This window comes from Daktulosphaira vitifoliae, unplaced genomic scaffold (assembly GCF_025091365.1).
Source record: "Daktulosphaira vitifoliae isolate Bord-2020 unplaced genomic scaffold, ASM2509136v1 Scaffold_3, whole genome shotgun sequence".
In the NCBI taxonomy this organism is placed as follows: Eukaryota; Metazoa; Arthropoda; class Insecta; order Hemiptera; family Phylloxeridae; genus Daktulosphaira; species Daktulosphaira vitifoliae.
The window spans coordinates 11429314-11454972 of record NW_026099574.1 but is presented as its reverse complement, the minus strand read 5'-3'; the positions used below and the strand labels follow the sequence as shown (position 1 = coordinate 11454972).

Genomic DNA, 25659 nt, shown 5'->3' with positions numbered 1-25659 from the left:
TTTTGTTTAAGTTATGGGTTTTAGAACAATATTATTGTTTTTTCCAAAACAAAACAAAAATATTGTTCCAATAGATGTTAATTAATTGAAAACTAATGTAACAACATTTTTACATAATTGTTTCAAACCAATTAAGTTATCTGTATTTGTAAAAAAATTCTTTAACAAATAAAATTGTTGAATTTATTGAGTAAAATATAAATTTTTGAAAAAATATTGTTTTTAATCCCTGTAAAAAGTACTATAAAAAAGTAAAAATCTATAAAGATGGAAAATAGAAAAAAAATGTTTACTATTAAAAGCTAGGCACAAAATGGTTTGAAATCATCATTTTCCAAGATTTAAGGGATACTATTATTAATTTTCTTTTCGCTCAACTTTACTTTTTTTTCTAATATTTTTACTTTTGTATCTATTTTGTTACTGTATTGTTATCCTCTATGCTTGGCTGCTTTTTTTAAAATTCTCAATATAAATGTAAAAAGTAAAATGAGGGCAGAAATAAAAAATTTGAGACAGTTAGTTAATCATATTGATGAATCTTGGATTGTGTTTATTGAACAGTATTTATACAAAAATTGTTATTAAAAAAAAAAAATGATGTAAATAAATCTAATTTGGAAAATCTCAAAAAATGTTAGCAAGCATTATGTATATACTGATATATCAAAATATGTACAAAAGTAAAAATGGAGAAAAAGTTTAATGAAAAGATAGCTTAAAAATGATGTTTATTAAAACTTGAATAATAATGATATAAAACTATGACATCTTACTATTTTGTGTATAGTTTTATTTTTAATATAGCAAGAATTTGAAGAAGGTGAAATGAAAATTCTGAACTATCCTATATATATTTTAATTTTTATCTTTGCTTTCAGGGCTGCAAGGCATGGTCTTCATATGGATGGTAAATTAGCCAGGCTACGAAAACAAGATGAGCAATTACTGCAAGAAGCTAAACAAAAAATTGAATATGACAAATCAAAGATTTAAATATATATTTTAATAAATATTTAATTCATGAATATACAACTATATACCACATCAAGAAAATACTTTTAGTAATTTTATTTGTTTTTAATAATCTTTCTTTAAAAGGTGTACATTGTCTTATAACATTACACAAAATAAAAATTTTTTTTAAAATTAATTTTATTTTATCTAAACTTTTTATTTTAAAGTTACCCTTATGAACAGAATACAAATCTAATTTAGTATTTAAAATGAAAACTAGATACTTTTTAAAAAAAATATTTTATTTATTTTTTCATAGGTATTCTCTGGAGTAATATATATAAAAAAAGAAAAATTATAAAACATATTTATATTAACATTTATTTTCAATTATAAAATTAAAGTCATAAAAAACAATTTAAATTAATCACTATTCAACTAAAAATACATATAATAATTTACAATGGTTTAATTTTACCTATTTGTTTATGGTATTATTTTTACAAATAAATTGAGCATGAGGAAAGCTCTATTATACAATAATTAAATATGGCTTCATGTAAACTTCTATCAAGTGTTGTTAACCACTTGGCTACTATACAATATTGGTCACCATTGATATAATTGTGAGCAAATTTTTTATATACATAAATTATTCATACTCATTACAAACAAATTTTTTATAAAAATACACAATTAAATTAATTTAAATATTGAATTATATATATTCTAAATAAATTTTAATTGAATTTATTGAAAAAATATCCTATTAAAAAAACAAAAATTATAACAATAATTGATTTTTGATATTCTGAAAGGAACAAAATCATTTTTAATATAAAATAAATTTTTAATTGTGTGAGCGAAAAATAATTCATACATTATAGGAACATTTAAGTATAATTATTTGTATTATTTACATTGTTTCAATTTTTGATAAATTTAAAAAACCTTTTTGGTTCTATAAAATGTATGACATGGTTTAGATACTTAAAATCTAAATTTTTAAGGTAATTAATTATCAAATGGCAGTATACTATTTCTATAATACGATTAATTTGCAAAGAGATATCCGTTTTATTTAAAGATTTAAAATAGTTTACGTATTTTAATTTGAACATACTTTATTTTAAATTATTTTTGTAAGTATTATCAGTTAATTTGTATAAATAAACTCATCATATCTTTCAGATTAAAACTTGTAACTAAAATATAATAGGTTTGCATTATTCCACAATTTAAAAATAACATTTACCAAATATTGTTTAACATAAAAAAATAATTTTTTGTTGCAACAGATTAGATCTAGGTGTGAAACATGTACTTATTTTATGTATTGATATTTGTTATTTAGACTCAGAAATTTTTTAACTGAATAATAAAAAATTATTGAAGAAGTTATTTAATGGTATAATTATGTATCAAATTTGATTAGGTAATTAGTAATATACAAGAAATAATGCAAATTATACTAAGTTTTTCAATTTTAAGTAATTAAAAATATGTTTCTCATCATATGTTTATATCATAGTATATAGATAAAAATGAGAAATATCGTTTAAAAATTTATAAAGTTTTAACATTTTATAAAAGTTAAAAGTCAAAATTTCGGAAATCTTGTTTATTAATTGTTATTTTATATTATAAACTATTTCTATGTTCAAATTTTTTGTTCTTGTTTTAATTTAAATTATAAATATTTGATTACATCATATAAATATATAGAGGGACAAAAGTGAAAGATTATTATTAAATCTCAGTCGTACAATTTGTCGAAAAAAACGTAATGAGTGGAAGAAAAAGCTGAACATTAGACTTTCAAGCATAGATATATACATATATTTCTATACAATCATATGAAGAGAGACTAGATACGATTTAAAATACTGAATACATATGCATGCAACCTTTCAGTTTTTTTCGATAGGATAACAAAATTAAGGGTTACATTATAACTCCGTGGTGACTTCAACGTTTTTTCGGTTGAAAGTAGTCATGCCATTACCATTGTGTAATGGCCTACCAAATTCTTTTTTTTCTCTGAATGTTACATTTCCATTGGTTGAGCTTACTGCAGTTGTATCTCCTATGCCATCTGAATCAAATGCTTGATTAATGCGGCCAAATGTGCTGGTTCCGCTACCATTAGCTCTATTACGTCCCATACTGGATGTTCTAGCAGTGGTAGCCGCTTCCGAGCTCACTGGACTGTGGCCATCTATAAATGTATTATTTATATTATTAAAAACAATTAAAATATTAATAATTATATATCATATATTAATATATTTATGATAAGTAACAATTTACCGATACTATCTACATTCTCTTTTGTAATGTAACCAACGTTTTCCATAGTAAACGTATGATTTTTTCGGCTAAAGTCTAGTTGTAAATCATTATAACTGTCGTTGTCATCGATAGGTACGCTCATTTGTAACACCTAACAAGAGAAATACTTTCATTAAAAATTTTCAAATATTATTTAATAAAAAATTGGGTTAGTTTAAACAAATCTTACCTGTACCTCGTATTCTTTCATATTTGGTTCAACAAAAATAGGATCATAATTTTGAGTGGCGTACATTCTTGCCATTCTTTCTTTGTACGATTTATACCTATAATTATTTATGAGAAGTTATTCTACATTATTAAAAAATGTGGTTTAATATTGTTACAAATATACCTTGACCAAGATATGCAAATATATATGATACCAGCAATGCCGAGAATGAGGATGAGGGCAGCTATTAAAATTAGTGTGTACGGAAATACAATCCATTGTATAGCTATTCCCGCAATTTGTGGTCGGCTGCTCACTTGCTGCTGTTGCAAAGGTGGATGGATATCTGTTGCAACAATGTGTAGTTTTTCAACAATTGTAGAAGTGATGTTTCCCATAGAGCTTTTATTTAAAATTCCCCTTTAAAAATTACATTGTAATTAAAATATTTACTGTAAATTTCTTTGTTTTTTTTTTTTTACTTACCTAGCTACTCGAGTATTGTTCCTTTCAAGGATAGTTTCAGTCGTCGGGTCTATTATATAAAACCAAAAGTCCGAAGAACTCGGATCAGTCTCAACAGTAAGATTTTCTCGACGCCGATATTGTTTAGCCAGAACTTTCTCACCGCCTACAATCAATTTTAAACTATTCTCTAATACATCAATCAATTTTGATTCAGAAGCTTTTACAACGTCTGGGCGAGCGCCATCGATTGCCATTACTATTCGGTGTTCGTCTTTTATGACATTTATCTGGAATAAAGTAGTAAATTTAACATAGTAAACAATTGCGAAACACTTAAATAAATTGATAACTTACAACTACGTGCGCTTGGGCAGTATTAAAGTCACTAGGATTAGTAGCTTCAGGATTATCTCTAGCAGTCACTACGAGTCTGAAAGGCAATGACTGAGTAGGTACGTCGATAAGTGTTCGTAAAGTTTTAATAATTCCTGTTTCAGGGTCTACTGAAAAATAGGGCCCGTCTGTTGTGTTTTGGTCTTCGTCTTCAACAAGTTCATAACGAATATCACCCAATGTTCCTCCATCTAGATCTTCGGCTTTTACTCTTAATACTGTACTACCTACTTCTTTATCAGCAGATATCGCGCCATAGTAGGCATTTTTAGCAAAATGTTTGCTACTGTCAGGGTATATGAATATGGGACTGTTATCGTTTATATCTATAACTTGAACGTTCAACTGCCAAAAGCAAAAGTAAAATTGGATTATTTAAAATAACAATTATTGTTATTATAGATTTTAGTCTTACTATTGTAATGCTTTTCGCAGGATTAACAACTCCATCAAGAGTATCTAGTCGAATTTTCAATTGGTAATTGTCTGCGTGTTCGTGGTCTAGTTTTGAGTCTTTTAAACGCACTTCACAATTTTTTTCAGTTGTAACATTTATGGAAAATACGCCTTTACACAAAAAAGTGTTATCAAATAATTTATTTTTATAGTCCTGAAATAATACCTTCAGAATTTCCTGATATGATAGTACAAATAAGAGGCAGAGGGTGAGAAGGTCTAGGATGAACTACTGTTAAGATTTTGACTAGAGTACCAGCTGCTGCAGACTCTAATACACGAGCACTGTAAGAATCGTCAGAGAACCCCATTCCCAATTCTGGAGTAGGTGTCGTAACGCGTCTGATAAAAACCGTTACCGAAGTTATTGAAGACAATTGAGGTTCACCCAAATCATAAGCTTTAACATCGATCTATAAACGTTATCGATTTATTGTTAGTAGCTTACTAAGTATAAAAAGCAAAAATAATTAACTTGCCTGATATTCATTATCAGGTTCCTTCTGAAGATCACCGTGGACATACACTACTCCAAGATCAGGATCGATGTGAAAATATTTTAAAGCTTTTCCTTGACCATTTAACTCGTATCGTACCTAAATAAGAAACTATAAGTTTTGTATACAAAAATAAATATGATTTTTTATACTTTATTTCCGGGTGATGTTCCATCTGCATCAGTCGCTATAAGCGTGGTAACTTTGGTACCAATTGGTACATCATCGTCTAAAGTAATTGGAGAAGGAATTGTTAAGAACACGGGGGAAATATCGTTACGATCTTCTACATTAACGATGACTTTGGTAGTTGCACCTGGTGATTGATTGAGATTTTCCAATGTACCAACTATTAAGGTATGTTGGCTATCCTTTTCGTAATCTAAGCCTCGTAACGTTTTGATGATACCAGTTATTGGATCAATAGTAAATAAATCTGAAGGGCCTTGTTTTATTATATATGTCACTTTTTTAGTTGTATCGGGATCGTCTGCCTAAAATATAAATTAATCAATTGAATTAATAAAAATCCATTTGTAAATAATAATGAATGATATTTTCTTACTTGTACTTGAGTCACTATAAAATCAGGAGTATTTTCTGGAACTTTGCTTTCATACACAGTTTTACGGAAAGTTGGTATTTCATCTTCAGTATCTTTAACTAAAACAGTCACTGAAGCTGTACCGATCCGTGGATCAGGTGCACCATCCTGGGCAGTAACTACGAATTTGTATTCCTAAAAAAGTTCACAAAATATTTGCTAAAGATTACCATTTAATTAATAATGATATTTATTTATATTAGAATTTACGTTAGTCATTTCGTAATTTAAAGCCATGGCAGTTCGTATGTGTCCAGAATTTGCATCAATTAGAAATGGTAGGTCATCAGGTATTGAATAATGAATAACTGAATTAATTCCTTCGTCTCCATCTACAGCTTCTACCTTACCTACTGGAGCTCCATCTACGCCTTCTTCCACAGAAAATTCATACGGTAATCCAATAAATTCAGGATTTTTATCATTAATATCGCTGACTTTTATGTTTAATGTAGTTGTACTAGATAGACCACCTTCGTCTTGGGCTTTGATTAACTGTAAATTTTATATGTAAATTGCAATAATAATTTTATGTATTGTGAATATAATTGGTAAGTTTTAAAAATTTTACTTACCAGTTGATAACGAGTGAGTTCTTCCCGATCTAATTTTCTTATTACACTAATAATTCCAGTTTTCTCACCTATTGCGAACTGTCTTAAATCGTTACCAGATAAAATCGAATAAAAGACGGGGTCATTTTCAGGATCTATTGCTTTAAGCTCAATTACTGTTGTGTTAATAGGTGATCCTTCACTTATTGTAACTTCGTAAGAAGATTGTGAAAATGCAGGTGGTTTAGTATTAGGTCCAGCTATTACAATAACTTCAACAATTCCCTGGCCATATAAACCACCGGAATCTGTCGCTTGAACAGTAATACTGTATTGATCACCAGCCATCATTCTGCCGGTTGATTCAATCCATCCTGTCACCGGATCAATGTAAAATTTATTAAATCCTTGGTTAGACACGTGGTAAAGACTGTATGTTATATTTGAATTTTGACCTTCATCGATATCCATAGCTTTGATCTAAAACACAAATTTTATCAATAACATCAAAATAATGTTAGATGTTCTTTAAAAATCTACTTGAACAAGCTGTCTTTTTAAATTTCCAGCTTGAATAGTGATTGGAGATATCATTGGTATCCGAGGGAAATTATCATTTACATCTTTTAAAAACACTGTTATAGAGTAAGGAATACTACCAGCGTGTCCATTAATTTCTCTCGCAACAATCTGTACATAAATAATTTAGTTAAATTTGAAAGAGAGAATAGATATTAAAACTTTTTTATTACAGGAAAAAATATCTTTTCTATAAAATAATTGGTGAAAGTTTCAAGTTTAAATTTTGAAAATAAGTCTCTGGGTTTTAAAACAATATACGCATAAACTTAATATGAGATGCATCAGAAAAAACTATTTTTAAATAGTAGTAAATATTTTTTAATATTATTTTCACAAACAATTACTAGTGTTTAGGTTTAAATAATAATCGTATGATGGTCATTTTAACCATTATAAGTAATAAATTTCTTTAAAAAATTAGAATCAAGGTCAAAATGAGGCCATTAAAGCCTTGGTATTGCTTAATTCTTTATTAACTAAAAATAAAATAAAAAAGTATACTTGAAAACGATATTTTCCCGGGTTTGGCGGATCTCTATCCAATTTATCTTCATTGACAAAAAGATAACCATCATTATTTATGTTGAATGAATTAGTTGTCAGTTCAAAAGAATAAGTGATCTTTGGGTCATTTGAATTCTAAAAAATAAGTATAATATGGATTAAATATCAAGAAAACATTGTGAACAATTAATTTTAATATTTTGTTAATTTGACATAACTCACCAAATCATCATCTGTAACTGTAAATTGAATTGGGTTACCATTTTTATCCACAACTTTTGTACCTATTGGTGAATTTTCTTCTACAAATCCATATCCATCTCCAGATGCAGAACTATGAATGATTGGGGGATTGATATCTATAGGCTTTACATCTATATATAGTTTTGCTGTTGTTGCACGACGATTAGGAGATTCCTCTTCAGCCTTAAGTAATATTAATAATGTAAAGAGATGAATTATTGAGTTAGCTGTTTAATTCTTACTTTAACAGTAATCACGAATTGCTTTGCCAATGCTGATTCCACTGGTTTTATTTGTTTAACCGTACCAAATTGAGAGTCAATTGTAAAATATTCCGAATAAAATGAAGGTATACCATTAACAAACGAAAATTTAACGGGATAATTTAAAGAATCACCATCTACAGCTTGAATCTTCTCTGGTCGTATAGTTAATACTCCAGAATTAACGCCACTTGAAATCTAAAGAAAAAATAGATTCAAATTTTATGAATATTTTTATTTTATATGTACAATAAACAATAATAGTAATTTTTTTTTAATTTGTGGAAATGTGGTATTGTATTTTTAATAATTCTATAGTGTCCGGGTAAAAGAGGATTAGTGTAATATTGCAACTTTTGGAAAAATAAATTTGAAAATTATATTGAACATAATTTTGTATGTAAAATCAATATGTTTTATATCTATAAAATCGATTTTACATACATTTTGCGTATTAACTTAAATAATAATTAATATATTCAGTATCATAGCAATATACAACGTAGTTAGTGGATAATATTCATTGAATTATACATGAAATATTTGATGCCCAATTATATTCGTTTAACGATTCATACATTTAATCATATAGTGTATGCAATAGAAATGTTATAAATCATTTAAAACGAATGATAAGGAAAATTTACTTGCTATATGCTAGGTATAAATGCTATAGCTAGGTGAGTTGGGTGTTATTTATTAAATTTTATAAAACATGATTGAGTAAAACTATTACGGCCCAACGAAGTTATATATAAATAAAATGATTAATTGTAGCCTAAATATCAATAAAAAATATTTTTGTCTAATATTATTCATTTGGTTAATAAAAGTTTTCAAGCAAGGTTTGAAACGGATTCTGTATTTATTTATTTTTAGTAAAAATGAATAAAAAATAGTTGAACTTGATTGCGATAATAGTAACTAAAAAAAAAATTCTATGATGGGTAAGATTAAATGTGAATCGTAATTAAATCTTTCATATTTTTAAAAAAACATAATAAGTAGTTAACTGAGCAATAATAAATTGAAACAAATTATAATAATATTTATTATATTATGTAATTTATCATTTTATTATATTTGTGGTTATTTCTAGATGGATAATTTAATTTTTGTATATGTAGGTAAATCTCGAGTAACAATGGAGTGCAGTGAATCTGTCAGGAAATACGTTTCACAGTTCAAGACACAGTAGAAATCTTGTTCTTAGCACTGATTTTTTCAAAATAAATAACGACATTTTACATGGGAGAAATGTTTCAATTTCTGTGTAAACGATAGTTAGACTTCATTTGTATCATGTGCTAATTAACCAAGATAATTTATCGTCTGTTATATTATTAGTTTAGTAACCGTGATTCACTTAGGTTTTTACATTGTTCAAATTGAATTGTGCAATGTTTTTTAAATGATAAAAAACGCAAAAATAAAATTGTAATGTTGTGAAATAGACCGCAAGCTTTGCTTCAAATAATTTTTTTTCCTTACAAAGTTTGGTACACCTTTCTGCCTTATTAACAACTTTTAAGAAAATCCAATTTAGATTACTTTTAATTATCTTAATTGTTACTATTTACATTTAAATTAATATTATAGAAACAATAAAAACTATTACCATAAAAGTTTTTCAATTTTTTTATTTATTATTGTCACACGATTTTGTAACTGTACATATATATATAATATATATATATATATATATGTACACTTTTTAACACACAAACATATTATGTGTGTGTGTTAAAAAGTGTAGTTGCATTGCAATAATTTTTAAGTACAATTTTTTGTATACAGAATTTTAATAAATAGTTTTAAAAACATGTATAATGTGTTTTCAAAGATATATGATAAACTCCATTATAAATGGACTATAAATATGCGTTTTGAACTAAATATGTAAACAAGAAATATATGTGAACATTTAATATAGTTACCAGCACTAAACGATACCAAATGAAAAGGATTTTATTTAAATAATACAAAATATGAATGAACAAAGTAAGATTACAATATTAATAAATTTATGATGACAAAAATATAAATTTTAAAGTAAAAGAAATTTCGTTTAATTTATTATTTAAATTTTAGTATGAGTTATACACACAGAAAGAATTAATTTATCTTATTAATATTTTTTATTTTACTCTTTTACGGGGTTCATATCAACTTAATAATATTAGCTATAAGTTTTGCATTATCTTCAATTATTAATATAGTAGAATCATTTTGAGAGTGACAATTTAAAATCGAATTTTCTTTATCTGTTTCAATTAGTAGAGTATTTAATTTTCCTAAAATGCTTGAAATTTCACCTGTTGAAATTGGATTATAGCTATGTTTCATTAAACTTTTTACTAGTTTTAAGTCGCTTAAAAGTGGGTTCAATGACATAGCAGAAGAAATTCTACGATTAGAATTCATTGTATCGATAAAAGTATTAACTTGTAATATGAAATAATGAATATTATTTTGTAATTTATTTAAAGAGTGAGCTATGTTATATTGTTTATTTTTATAATTTCTATTGATATCCCTTATTATGTCATCTTTATCAGTTATACGTTCATTCTGATATTCTACTACATCTATAAAATCATTGAAATCTTCATTTTTAAATAAATTGTTTTGGTCATTGTTTGTTTTCAAAATATCTGATTTATAATCTTCCTTGATTTTTCTTGTGTCTTCAAGTAATGTACTTAAGAATTTTTTTATTAATATTAGTACCAAAGTTATTTTTTTCCCAACATAGTTCACTAATATGTTGCTAACTTCTGTGTAGAAAAACGATACTTCTCTAGCATCAGTCGTTGTTTTAATTTCGTGGAACCATTCATTCACACTTTTCCCATTTCTTTCACTAATTTCATTACGAATCAATTTGCTAACTGAAGTATTGGATAAAAGTAATTTTTTCCACTTTAAAATATTAGCAGTCATCCATTTTTCATTATCATTTATTTGTAGTGGTCCTAGGCTTAGCGAGTCTATTTGCTCTTTAATAAGCAAAAGCTCCTTCAATTTTAATTCGAAGTCTTCATCTGATAGTATTACAGTATTGGGGTTTGACTTTGTTATATAATCTATAGACTGTCTCAGAGTTGATATATCTTTATTGTTAGGATGAGACTCTTTAAAAATGTAATCTAAATCACTATACAAAATATATAAAGTCAAAACGTCATTAATATTGACACCATTGTCAAATAGAAACTGCAAAAGTGCATAAGCCTTTGAATTAGAAATTTTTATGGTTTTTAATATTTTATTTATCGGTTGGTTACGTTTTATCATAGTATCTAATACAGAATACATACATACAGAGTACTTTTCTAAAGAACTCTTTAAATCATTGTACAATATTTTTTTTATAGTTTCAAAAATATTTGATCGTGCAATTTTAATTGATTCTATGCATTCCTGATATGTACCAGTGCAAAAGTCATTTCCAAAAATATTTGTTGTCTCTACTTGAATCGTATTTAGATGATTTGGCACTAGGTTTGAAAAGTTTTGTGTTATATTCAATGACTTTTCAGGAATACTTTTAAATTTATCAGCATTAGCCATTATGATAGAAAAAAATATAAATAATATGCTTTCCATACTTACGATCATAATATTCATAATTATTCAAAATAAACAAGAACACGTAGCTCTAGTAAACATTTAAAAATTATAAATATCGAAATGATTTTGTGCTTTTATAAAAATTCATTTAATTTGTGTTATAATTTATGATACTCTATTTATATTATTAAAATATTGTTCAAACACCACATAAATGTTTGCAATTACTTTTTATTATTCGCAATTTAGTCGGTACAATTCTCTGATTTAATTTTATGGTTGACAAACACTTGTTCAACAAAATTACTTATAAATAAATTATTTAATAATACATCAGAAAAAAATTATTTTATAACTTAATTTTCTTTTTTGTTTTTAAGTTGTGGATTTAAAATAGATATAATTTTAATCAGTGTCTATATATATTCCATCTTAAAACACAGTGTTATTTATAAACATCAGCTTTTATGCTATTTATTAACTATACAATTTAAAACTGTAAGCTTATTAATTTTCTATAGTATTTTTTATGCAAATTTGTTACTTTTTTCTTAAAAATATATCACATTATATTTATTTTTATAATATGTTATTTCCTTTTAGATTAACTATTTTATTGTTTAAAAACAAAAATAAGCTTTCCAGTTGATGTTACTATAAAATACGCTAGTTTTTTTGGGCATTTGCACAATTTAATTTTGAAGGTTAAGTTACTTTAACTTGGACCTTTTAACTTAGATTTAATCCATTGTAAAATTGATTGGTTATTTTAAGAGTTTGTATCGACCCGATAACTATAAAATAATAGTAAAAAAAAACCGTAGCACACAATGAAGTTACGGCAAATGAGGACGTGGCATAGTTGGAAAAGTATAGATAATATCTAATCGTGATTAAAATCACTATTATAAAAAACGCTTCGATGCAAATATATAGTGTTTAATTTTAAGAAATTAGTTGATTATTTCAACAATTTATTTTATTTATAATATCTTGATTAGTAGTTCTTCGATATATTAGTCTAATATATGAATAAATACTTATTAAAGTACTGAAATTTAGTATAAAATTAATATTCAACAATTTAATATTATAATTTTTACGGAGAAATTATAAAAATTAAAAAGTAGTTGTATATTTTGTTACTTTAATGGCAAGCGTACATAAATATTTAAGACCTTAATGCAAAACTTATTAGAAAATTATTTTTTGTTAATTATGAATAAATACATTGGTCACAAGAAATTTACATTATAGTCAAAAATACTTTTCTTGATAAAATTTTCGCGCTCGTTTCAAATCTGCAGTTAGATTTTTTCTATCACCTATAATTTTTATATTAATATAAAAAATAAAAAACAAGTATTAACATAAAAAAAATTAATTAAAAACAAAATAAAAAATTNTTTTCGCGCTCGTTTCAAATCTGCAGTTAGATTTTTTCTATCACCTATAATTTTTATATTAATATAAAAAATAAAAAACAAGTATTAACATAAAAAAAATTAATTAAAAACAAAATAAAAAATTTGTATTGTTTCATACACTATTCAAAAAGCTATAGGAATTAAAAATAATAAATTGAAAATTTTATTACAAAAATAGCATTTTTTTTTAACTACACCAAACATTTACATATGGAAGATAGATCGTCGGGACAATTTTTATTTTTTTAAATTTATAGTACGTAACCAACCAAATTGGATAATGATATTAATATTATAAAATATAGATAATAGCTATATCTCAACGGTAATCAAATATTTTCAAATTACTTTTTATTATAAGGAAATACGTTTTTTTTTTTGTTATAAGACTTTATCATTATATATTGGTTATATTAAACAGATGAAATTGTTATTTATCGAATAATAGTATTATAGTTTCAGTGTTTTGCTTTTAAATAATAATTATTAAAAAAAAAAATTATAAGTGCTGTTTATATTTTTGTATTGCTTTGTAATAACTGAAAATAATTTATCTTCTTTTCAAAAATAAAATTTAAATTTTTACAGAATAAAACATCATTATCTTCATCTCTATCATCTTATAGGGATTTTTTTTTGGGCTCAATAATTTCATTCTATTTTTCAGATTCAGTTTCAACTAGTTGTCGCTGTAAATATTCTATTTCTGAAAATTCTTTGTCTCCTTCTCATACATTACTTTGTTCGTGTTTGTTAAAAATGGGATAACACAACAATTTCATAAAATACCTAATCATAAAATAGAATTTTGTAACAATAAATATCATTTTTCGTCTTATTTCAATTCTATATTTCATAATATATTTTAATACACAAAAAATATTAACAATATTATCACGAACTATTTTTGGCTTAATATCAAATAATATATATATAATAAAGTGATAAAAATTCAAACAATTATTTTATTATCATTTTTTTTTCGATAATTGAAATATTACAAAAATAATCGACATCGCGGGAAAAATTAAAAAAAAACGGCAATATCGACATAGAATCGAATTATCGATATCGTTGACGAACCCTAATAAATATATATATGTATACAAAGTGGAACAGATCTAACTGACAACTCATATAACTTATGATTTACATAACATTTTAAACTTTTTTTTTAAGCAATTTTTACAATATAGGACTATTTTTAAAATATATTTTATGTTATATTCTCAATTACCAAAAATATTTTGAAAATTAATTATTTTATTAAAACAGGAATTTTTGTTTTGTATTTTAATATTTCTTAATGTAATTCAAATTTTCATAACCACAGAATAATTTTATGTAATTGATTGTTATCTAATGAATTTTGTTATTATCCTTAATAACTATTTTCTTATAAAAATAAAATAATCACTGTATTTTATATTAACTATATATATATACTTATATTATAAATATGTAGAATTCCCAGAATGAAATATAGAAAATTTTATGTTGTTATCATATTGAATAATTTTTAGATTTACATATTCAGATAAATATTTGCTATTCTAAATGCTTATACAAATTATTCTCAGTTAATAGAAACAGCCAGAATGGCTTAAGTTCTTATTAAGTTCTTGCTCAAGTGAATTAAAGAAAGTTGATAGAGTTATATAACTATAATAAAAATAACATTACTCATGTTAGTTAAGAATTATTTTCGTTACATTTTGTTTTATTTGTGTTTTGATTTTACAAAATAATCATCTCCCATGGAATGCGATTGAGTTTTATGGCCCACAGGTTAGAACTAATATTCAGGGGTCTATTTTTAAATTTTATATTGGTGTACTAATTTGTTTTGTTTACTAAAACATGATGTTTTAGTGTAACTATTATTGTAAACAAAAAACTATCTTTTTAAATGCTAGTATGCTAAAAAATAATTATTAGAGTATTAAAGTTTTAGATGAACTTTTTAGAGTGGGTATCTACGACACTAATCATATATTTAGTATACTAATTACTGTTATAATTTATCTTTTTATGAAAACGTATAATTTTTGGTGTATTTATAACGTTTCCAAATTAATTTAATAATACAGAAATGGAATACCTTAATATGAATTATCCTCATGTCAGAAATAATTTAGAAATTATCGAAGGTCAAGATAATAACCATACAATAATAAGATGTATAGCGGAAGATCCATTCATTAGTATATTACAAAACTAATTAATATGTAAATTTATCTAGTTATAATAATAAAATGTTATTTTCTATAGTTGTGTCTAAAAGATTATTTGTGTAAACATTTAGACTAATAAAAGATCCTGTACTAAGTTTAATTAATTATCCATGTTATAATTAATTAATTTAAGGTGCTAAGTATTTTTTCTTTTCTATTATAAAAAATAACAAAAATTAAATACAAAAATACTAACGAAAACACTACAAAAGTTGTTTTATGAGTAAATTTGTTGTTACCATAAACTTTATTGAGTAACAATGGTAAAATGTATATAAAATACAATGATGAATGAAAAGGAAACAAAGTTAATCGTTAATACGATGTCCTAAAATTATTTGGAAAGTGCATAAAAATAAGAAAATAATAATAAAAAATTCCCATAGCTCATTTTGAGTTGCTTTTTTAGGAAATAAAATACATGATTAAAATACAGAGTCATACTTAGATTTAGTTTCGCCTTTGACAAATCACAAAAATGCACCCTCTCCTCAAAAATAAAATAAGGTGGTATATTAGCTTTTGAGTTTTCAAATTTGTGCTTTACTAGATTTTGCAAAACCTAGTGATATGCCTAATATGTTTTATTCAAACGAATAAATCCTCAAGCCTTTAAATAACTAGTTGACAAATAAAAGAGATAAAGAGTAAAACATTATACAACACATGAAATTAATTAACAAACTGCTATTTATATTAATAATCTATTATAAATATTAAAAATACCTAGTACCTCCCAAAAACATTGGAATTAATTAATTTTTAAAAGAGCTAGGAACATAGATAAAATCAGGACTGGACTAAGACCATCATGATCCTCGGAGATCTCTTATGAGATAGGTTACTATCTATTTATGGCAGGAGTAGCGCCATAATCGCAATTAACAAAAAAATTGCAAAAGATACGTAATATATTTCTCTCATCGTAATAAATATATTCATAAAATAATAAATATTAATTTCTAAATATTTTAAAGAACTAATTTATAAATGAAGGATGTAGACCCTATAGTGTTCTACTAATAGTGTTAGTAAACAACTCCTGTTTCTAATTATAATGTTATAATCCACCTCAACTAGTTATATGCATTAATAAAATTCAAGCTGATTCACAAAAATTTCAAAATAAGAAAAATTATTACGAAAAAAATATTTACTATGTTTTTATATTTAGGTCGCCAGATATATTTTTAAAATCCGTGGACCCTGCGAACTATCCTCTTTAGCCCCCTTTAATTTGGGCCAAGATAAAATATAAGTAAATCATACCAATATGAAAAAATTACAAACAGTATTATTAAAAATTTGTTTTAAAAACAATGAACAAAAAAAAATAATACATAATAATAAAAAATATTAGGAACTTTACAAAATAATTATACTTAATTAAATTAATACTCCATAATAAATAACAATTATACATTTTTTAGTAGAATGGGTAATTTAAGTTTTAAGCTCGTTTTTCATTCCATAATGGTGATATATTTCATTTCTAATACTTTTAACTAGTGATGGGCATTTTTGAATATTTTAAACTATCCAATAACTATTCGAATTGTTTTTATACAACCGAATAGTGTGTTTTTAGCATAAACTATCAAATAGTTTTTAAAACTATTGATTAGGTTTAAAAAATATTCGAATGGATTCAAAAAATATTTGATTAGTTCTATCTAAAATTTTTATTAAGTACACTTAATTTTAATAAGAAAATAATACTTAAAATAAATTATTATACAATTAATAATAGTAAAAAGAACCATTTATTTTTTTTTAGTTTGTGAGTCGTTGGTAAAAACTGATAAATATGGGTTAATTCATTATTAAACTCGTTTTAGATTCATACCTTATACGTTGTAAGTGTATCAACTTTATTTTTTCAAAGGGTAATATACATAATTAACTAACTTATAGGTTAGATAATAATATTATTAATAAAATGAATAATCGATAACAACTTTTGAACTAGTATTTCAGAAGTTATAGCATTTTAAAAAACGAACTGGGATCAGTCGCAAGTATTTATTAGGGTGGCTCTTATTTTACTAACTTTCATTGATCAATCTCCATACCCGCCAATTTTGTTTTTTATTATATGAAAGTTATTTGTGTAAAATTTGGTTTTGATAACTTACCCCCTTCAGGTCCGAATCGGGGTTGAAAGTTCGCTCAAAAAGGTAATTTTTCAGTTTTTGATTATTATTTTTAAAACTAACACACTTAGCATAACAATGTATAAAATATAAATTATAGATTTTAATATTTTCTTCTAAAATAGTATTTACAAAAATTGTCTACAATTATTTTTACTTGCTCAAAAAAAATAAAATAAAAAAATAATTTGCAAAAATTAATCTTTTGAGTATAAATCATTCTTAATTTTTGAAATAATCATTTTACATCAAAATGTTTCGTAAAAAAAAGTTAAATTTTCTAAAATATTGGTCTTATGTAAAGTTATAGTCAGATTTATAGTTTTGCTGTTTTAATAACACTAACGATCTAAATAGGATTTTTTAAAACTGTTTATTCAGGGTATTACGATTATAAATAGGATACAATTAATAATAAAAAAAAATTAGTGATGGGCATTTTCAAATATTTTAAATTACCGATTAACTATTTGAGTTGTGTTTATACCACCAAATATTTTATCTTTAACATAAATTATCAAATATTTTAAAAACTATTCGAATATATTGTAACTATCGAATATTTTTACTTTTCGAATAGTTTTTGAATGACTGTGGAATAGTTCGAATAGTGGACAACTATCGAATAGATCGATAGTAACTATTCAATATTTCCCATTACTACTTTTAACTGTCGTTATTGTAGTTTTTAGTCACGTTTGGGAATCTTAAGATAAATTTTTATATTGGGTAGGAGGCAAAAGACTGTTAACCAAATCATTTAATGCCAAGTAATACTATTTCTTATAGTCCACTAAGCAAGCACTCTGTCAATGTTTTCAGTAGAATTTTCCGCTCTATTATTATCATCTATCACATCATAATTAGAATTCGTTTCTTTATTAAGATCTTTAAAAGAACATTTATTAAAACTATGGCATCTTAATCCATTTAAGCAAGAAATTATTGTTAATGACATATACTTGTGCTACTTATTTCATTTATTCTGTGACAGTACGCTAACCATTTAACCGAATTTGAACGGTTCTAAGTATGTGTTACAAACAAAGTAGTTTAGTACAATAGTTGAACAACCCTAAAAGTTCATTAATACCTTGTGTGAAATCTTAAGTGACTGTTCAGTCATAATAACCATGTATTGACAGATTATTGTCTGATAAACGATCTTGAACTAAAAAATATCCTTGAGAATTTCATAATACATTAGCACATTCAAAGAACCGTCAGGGTGTTGGTCGATAGTGACAGGACAGTTATTTTAACTCAGTTTTTAAGAACTGACGTCGAACAAAGAAAATGCTACCCCGGTAAGTATACATTTTCGTTTAAATAAAGTATAATTGTCGTGTATTATAAAAACAATAAAATAAATTACTATTTAAGTTAATTAATGATTGTAATTATCAAAAAAAAGGAATAAAGCGAAACTTACAGTTGTGTGATATTCTGGGTTAACACAAGCTCCATCTTGAAGTGTACAACCTTGATAAATAAATGACGGATCTTGATCATCTTCATCTTTCACTGAAACCGTTAATGTGGTAGTAGATGTTAGCCGATCTTCAGAGTGTTTTGCTCGATCCTGAACATTTACTTGTTTTAGATACATGGATTTACATCAAAGAATTAATATAGAACCAAATTAAAAACAAATATACAATACCAACCATTTCTGGAATCCAATATGGATAATATGGGTAGAATTTATCGAGTTCACTTGATTGAAATAAAATTCCTGGGGGAACGCCCCAGTACAACCAACCGAAAAATATTATCAAAAATCGTCGAATCATTTGTAAAATATCGAAAAATATTATTGGTCTTACGCGTGAGTTATACTAATAAAACGTGTCTGCACCGTTGTTTTTTTGTCACTGCCATATGTTATACAATATACAAACTGAATATGTGCATGCGTATTTGTATGAATAATTATTTGGTTGTGTTCGTGCATTTAGGTGCCAGTAATGCCTAAATATACGAACGTTTTACATATACATGTCCTTTCATTGCTCTAATTGTTTTATTATATATTTGCCTTGTTAACTAGAAGTGTTTAAAACCCATTTTAGATTTGGTTATTGTTTGAAAATTTAAACACTTTTTGATAGGCAATATTTTAATTGTTTATGTTTGCGTAAAAAATAAGATTAACTGAGGTATTTATGAAAAAGAATCTGTACATTTTCTCAAAAGTTTACATACATTTTTTCATGTTATATAATTGTCCACTTTTATGGCCAAGTTGCTAATTTAAATAAATCTCAATAAATTTAGAAATATTTTAATAAAAATAAATGGAAAAAAAGTTTAAAAATTCATACTTTTAAAATGATTTTTAACTTTAAAAATTGTTTTTAGTTCTTCATATCTCATAATTTTGTAACGTTTTCATCATTAGTTAGATTTAATTTAATTAAATTCAAAAGTTTTCTACTTGTGAATTTACAACATCAAAATATATTATAACGACATTAAAACCCTGATCTATTTTCTTCTTATATACGACGCTCTGTTCATTATAAATAATTTAAGATCTTTAGGTATTTCAACATTACAGAGAATTATTGTTATTAAGTAACTAGAATCGTCCAATTCACTTTTTTTAGATAATATCTATGCACAAGTCATCCACATTAGGATCTACGAGATGTATTATCTCATTATATCATCGACACTGAAATAATTATGATTGTTGAGAAGTGAAAAAAAACAATTTGGGTCGGAAACGGTTATGCAATATTGGCTTAGTTGAAATTTCTATTATTTTATTGTCTTTGTTTACAAAACTTAATAATCTGTTTGGAAAATTATTTAAAATATAAGTAAGGTTCAATGCAAACATAGTAATTACAAAAATAGAGTTTTTATATTTAAGCACATTTGATGACTCATTCATAATATGCTATGCCCTAAGGAGAATGTATGAATAATTGTGCCTATATTATCTTGAATAGTATTTTATGTGTAGGAAGAATGTCTGGAAAATTTTTTATCATATTACTTTTGTACAGAGGTTGCGTCTGCCACATGGCCAATAGGAAGAAATCTACTGGGTAAATAACGTATGCGAGAAAGCAAAATAATAACCGGTCTTCGAGAAATAAAAAAATCGGTTTAACTAGAGCGGCTTACTTAAATTGGTCATATCCACTTTAACTAAGTACTTGTATGCAAGAGAATATCATAAATGTAATACTATTCAAAGCATCCTAAGATGCAATAATTGACTTGTATAATTAATTAAAAAGTTTCGTAAGTAATCATCTATCATTACCATAAAAATTAATTAACTACCGCCAAGATATGAAATCACAATTATACCTAGAGTTGTTAAATTAAATGGTATACCTATAATCTTAAGAATATATTTGAAAAAATACATACCATGGCTTGTATAGTAACAAAATATTTTTGAATTTTTTCAAAATCCAATCCTTTTTGTAAAATTACTTCGCCTGAATTAGATGATTTCATTTTAAAATATTTCGCTCCGTCACCTACTCGCCCCTTTTGGAGTTCTTCTTCAGGTACATTGCCGGGAACTACCAAGTATTCGACCAGAGCGTTCACTCCCGTATCTGCATCTTTTGTTTTTACTGAGGCAACAGATGAGCCGACAGAAGTGAGCTAAAACATGTTCATAATATTAATGTTCATAACAATAGTACTCAACTATAAGTTGGCGTCTAGTTTATTTGTTTAATAAGAAGACAAACAATAATTACATAAAAATAGAACTCACTTCAGGTACTGTAACTTGATAGGGCGCACCTAAAAACATAGGCGCATTGTCGTTGATGTCTGTTGTTCGAACAATAACAGGGATAGTTCTCTTTTTGCCACTTGATCTTATTACACACGTTACCTGTTATAATATCATTATTTGTTAAGTAACTAGTTCATGATAATACAATATTAAAATAAGTGTTCTTTTTGAAAAATATTGGATTTTTAAGAAATGAGAACCCCCTATATACAAATTTTACTTGATTATTATTTTGACTAGTAATTGGTATACAAATAATATCAATAAAATGATAATTTCTTTAATAATTCTAAGCTTGTAAATGAATTGATTTCTTTACCTGAAATACAATATGTGATAAGTTTTCCGCATCTCTATCCAAAGATTGTATAAGCTGTAGTCTTTTGCCAATTAATGTAAATAAAGGATTTCTCGATGGAAATACAAGGTCCATTGTGATTTCATTGAAAGGGTCACCCATGATTGGAAGTTGAGATGGTCGAATCATTTGATTTATTTCTAAATATAATTAAAAATAATAAGTTGATTTTAATGAAAGTATACACTACATATAATGTTATTTTTCATACTGGAAAATAATATATTAATAGTATAATAATAGGTATTTGCAAAAAACCTCGGTCAGAGACACGCTGAAAAAAACTAAAATTTTCTGTCTAACCTATCATTAAGTTTAATTTATGAAATAATAAAGCTGTAATGTTCTTCATGGTTTTACAATAGAATAAAAATTACTAATATATGAAGCATCGAGTCATGCGTTATTGTAAGAAAAGCCGCTAATAAATTATCAATAATGTTCAACTGTCAACAGGTGTAATATGTTCATTACAAAATATGTTCATAGTGAATAAAATCATTCATTTTTAAAAAAATTTAATGGATCTGAAGTATATTACGAGTTGAAAAAAATATTTTCTCAAAATCAGTAAAGATGGCTCGTGAGAAACACATTTAAAAACTCGTTGATCTTCCAGGTAATGATAATTTCTGACGATTTCTGAGTTATGAATGATGGTAATATGACATGCTATTATATTTTTACTTAAGTAAGAATTCGCTAAAAAGAGATTACTATTACGAGAAAATTCATCTTTTTAAAAGAATAAAGTACTTTATAATCGCTTGCGAGTGCGATGTAGTACAACTAATGTCAACATCATACACTTCAGTCTGATATCAACAGATATTTAAGCTGACAACGTGTTTGTAAATAACGGTTAACAATCTGTATTATTTTCATAATGGATAAATCAGTCGCATGATAGTGGCAATTATAGACACGACCGTGAATCCGTCAGTTTCACACGGTCTGTACTCTTACACAATTGAATTCGTTAGATGGCTGGATAGCTGAAATTTTACAACAACCTATATCATAGAAGAGGTTTTCAAGTTTTTGAAATACTCCAGATATGAATAATAAATATTAGAAAAGGATGTTTCAATAGAACATTAAAAAAAAACAATTGTCTTTCTAGTTTTATTTTTGTGTTGATTTGACAGTCCACCTTCCAGTCAGATCAATCCTTTAAATCTCGGACTGTCGTTATCAATTTTTTTTTTATATCTATAAGCGCGTATTTTAAAGCTACAGTTGACACAAGCCGTGACCAATTACTATACATCACGCGGAACAAACAAATCTTTTTTAACCGCTACAATTTTTTTTTTATATATATATTAACTTACGGGAACCTCTGCTTTCCTCGATGTCCAAAACAATGTTTCCCTGGCCGGTTTCCACTTCACATAGTCCTGAAACAATACAATGAAAAGTTGATTTAACAAGGGTATTCAACAATAACCATAAAAAATAATAATTTTTTTTGTTGCTTTGTTGTGATTAATTTTTATTTTATATATATATTTAATGAAATATAATTTACATTTAAAAATTACACCATAAATAAAATATAAATAGTTAAAAAAATTATTATCCGTAATTTTGGATTAATAATAGAAGTTTATACTTGTTAATTTGTTTATTGTATATTTTCACGCAATGTTTATTTATAGTCTTTAATTTTAAATAAATTAGCGTTAAAATGTCAAATTTGAATTCACATATTAAATAAATAAAATTAATCATTTAAGTTACAGACAATTTTTGTTATTGATTTTAAGAGTTGTACATTTTTGTGTACTTTTACCTATTTTATGGGGTTTATTCTTCCCTGTGGATAGTTTCTTATTTATTTTTAAGTGAGATTTTTATTGAAACCGGTTATTAACGTGAAAGTTTATGGTTACACTGAAATACTTGAATCCGAACATTTATAATATACTCATGCAAATTGAACCAATTACCTTAATCTAGAAAATTAACCCGTATAATAGAGTTTACATATTATTTTTAACACTTTTATCTTCTTGTCATAATCTCTACAAGTTAACTTGTTTCACACACCATAGGAGCATATATTTTACACCGGTTATAGAACACATGTAATACTAGTTTAATGATAATAATTTACACTAAATTATTGTAGTACATTAATATATTTTATAATATATACATATACATATGTATATATATATAATTTTTTTTTTTATTATTAATAAAAGTTCTGTTAATAGTAACAAGAAAATGGAACAAAGTCTATTTTTTGGTATACTAAATAATTATCTACAATAAGATTACAATAACATCACACTTAGCTAAAGTAATATGAATGGTTATTACCTGGTTTAGCATAAACTCCATGTCGGTAACCTTTGTCCAAGAGAAGCAGTATTAGAAGTTGAGTAGTCCAAGCAGTAAAGCGCCATAGATCCAACCTGTAAAAAAAAGTTTGAGTAAAGAGAAAACTTTATAACTAAATTTTATAAAAAAATGAATCCAATAAAAAGTATACGACTAAAAAGTTATCACGCTAAAAACAGCGAATAAATTAATTGGTGAATCAGGAGATATAGATGAAACATTTACAGGGTTATGTATTTTTCATATCATAGAGCCGTAATAATAAAAGTCATAAACAATGATGAAAATAAGAGAGTAAAAATTAATAATATTAAATGCGTTTATTTATTTTGACTACTCATTTATATTTTTATTATTGAATAACTAATTAATATTATTAATTTATTATGAATAATAAAATGAATTAATAATAATTTAATAAGATGCGTAATCTTTGTACAAATTAATCATTCAAAAAAGTTGTTCACTTAAGTTACGATTTGAATCTCAGTAACGAGATAGATCTTGTAGTTATACGAGTAGTTATGAAAAAAATTGGTCCTTAGACTTATGTCAATGCTCCTTGTTTGTATTTTATGTAACATACTATTTATGAAAACTGTTTTTTTTAAAAATACAATCACAATGATAATGTTTATGTAAGTATTAGTCAAAATAAATTCAACAGGTGAAAGCAGATTAGGTTATAACTTCGTTTACATTTTAAGAATAAGAATTTTACCAAATTATCTTTTTACTTTGTATTAAATTACAAAATACACTTGACAAATTTATATCATGTCCATTTTCATAAAATAAAGTAACTTTATTGTGTTAATATATTTTCGCTTTATGTAGAAATATAAAAAAAATAAACCCTCTTTATCATTCAAATCTGAACATGCCTTCGTTAACTAACAATTATCTATCAAATTTTCAATTTAAATAGGTATAAATAATAAATTGGTTAAATATTGAATTTTCATCATATGTACATTCGAATTAATTATTTCAATTATAAAATAATAAGTAAAACAATAATGAAGAATTAAATTTTATACCGAAATACTACTCAACTAAATATGTTAACTAAAGAATGAAAATAATTTGTTTTAATTTCACGCTGTAATAATTAGGTAATATTTTAAGAAAAAAATTTCATTGTTTCTTATCACTATTGTAGCGTAAAATATATATAATTAGCGTACTAATCTCTTTGTTTATTCTTCGAGTATAATAATTTTACAAAGTTTATTGTTTCATTTCGTAATTTGTTCAAATTCAACACTTATTTCGTCACTACTAATTTCACAATTAAATGATTATTGGAATTTAATTCTTAATAAAGTCAACAATTAACACTGCGATTACAATGTATCTTTTTGTTTTAGCATACAGATATTATGTTATTTGGGCAATTTAGCAGTTGAGCAAGTTAAGTAGTTTCACGAAAAACGATACTTGAAAATTACGTAAAATGGTAATAATATTGCACATTGTGTACAATTTATTTTAAAAACTCATATTGGGAAATGTTATACATAAAAACGGTAGCACAGTGGGGTCGCGGCATAGTGGAGGCATTGCATAGTAGGGTCCAGTATAGATTTAATCTGACAGTGATTAAAATCACTATCATAAGAAACGCTTCGATGCAAATCTGTAGATAGTGTTTAATTTTAAAAAATTGATGGATAATTGCAAAAGCAACATCAACTTCTATTAAAATAAAATACAAAACCCATAATTATCATACAAAAATAGTATATTTTTCAATATGGTAGCCATTTGCG

General features: G+C 25.4%; 1 protein-coding gene and 1 long non-coding RNA gene across 4 annotated transcripts in view; one reads left to right on the top strand and one right to left on the bottom strand.

Moving 5' to 3' along the window:
• Positions 1 to 1311: 1311 nt before the first annotated feature.
• The window catches only part of LOC126901676 (cadherin-99C), a 59616-nt gene continuing 35268 nt past the window's right edge, over positions 1312 to 25659 (bottom strand). The window contains exons 2-24 of one of the 3 annotated variants that reach the window (XM_050678331.1): positions 23867 to 23961; positions 22873 to 22938; positions 21500 to 21678; positions 21157 to 21279; positions 20799 to 21041; positions 18844 to 18993; positions 8004 to 8222; positions 7741 to 7944; positions 7516 to 7653; positions 6973 to 7122; positions 6454 to 6912; positions 6089 to 6373; positions 5840 to 6013; positions 5427 to 5768; positions 5257 to 5373; positions 4944 to 5190; positions 4737 to 4888; positions 4283 to 4666; positions 3947 to 4215; positions 3644 to 3880; positions 3479 to 3575; positions 3268 to 3400; positions 1312 to 3175 (exon numbers count right to left, since the gene is read on the bottom strand). In XM_050678331.1, coding sequence (XP_050534288.1) covers positions 2907 to 3175; positions 3268 to 3400; positions 3479 to 3575; positions 3644 to 3880; positions 3947 to 4215; positions 4283 to 4666; positions 4737 to 4888; positions 4944 to 5190; positions 5257 to 5373; positions 5427 to 5768; positions 5840 to 6013; positions 6089 to 6373; positions 6454 to 6912; positions 6973 to 7122; positions 7516 to 7653; positions 7741 to 7944; positions 8004 to 8222; positions 18844 to 18993; positions 20799 to 21041; positions 21157 to 21279; positions 21500 to 21678; positions 22873 to 22938; positions 23867 to 23961 — 4732 coding nt within the window. In that variant the 3' untranslated portion in view covers positions 1312 to 2906. Of the gene's footprint in view, positions 3176 to 3267; positions 3401 to 3478; positions 3576 to 3643; positions 3881 to 3946; positions 4216 to 4282; positions 4667 to 4736; positions 4889 to 4943; positions 5191 to 5256; positions 5374 to 5426; positions 5769 to 5839; positions 6014 to 6088; positions 6374 to 6453; positions 6913 to 6972; positions 7123 to 7515; positions 7654 to 7740; positions 7945 to 8003; positions 8223 to 18843; positions 18994 to 19078; positions 19479 to 20798; positions 21042 to 21156; positions 21280 to 21499; positions 21679 to 22872; positions 22939 to 23866; positions 23962 to 25659 lie in introns of those variants that run through there. The other 2 variants (XM_050678332.1, XM_050678334.1) reach the window with 2 other exon arrangements.
• LOC126901687 (uncharacterized) lies at positions 9789 to 15294 on the top strand. Its single transcript, XR_007703090.1, has 2 exons — positions 9789 to 10025; positions 15115 to 15294. It is a non-coding gene; the product is annotated as an uncharacterized LOC126901687 (long non-coding RNA).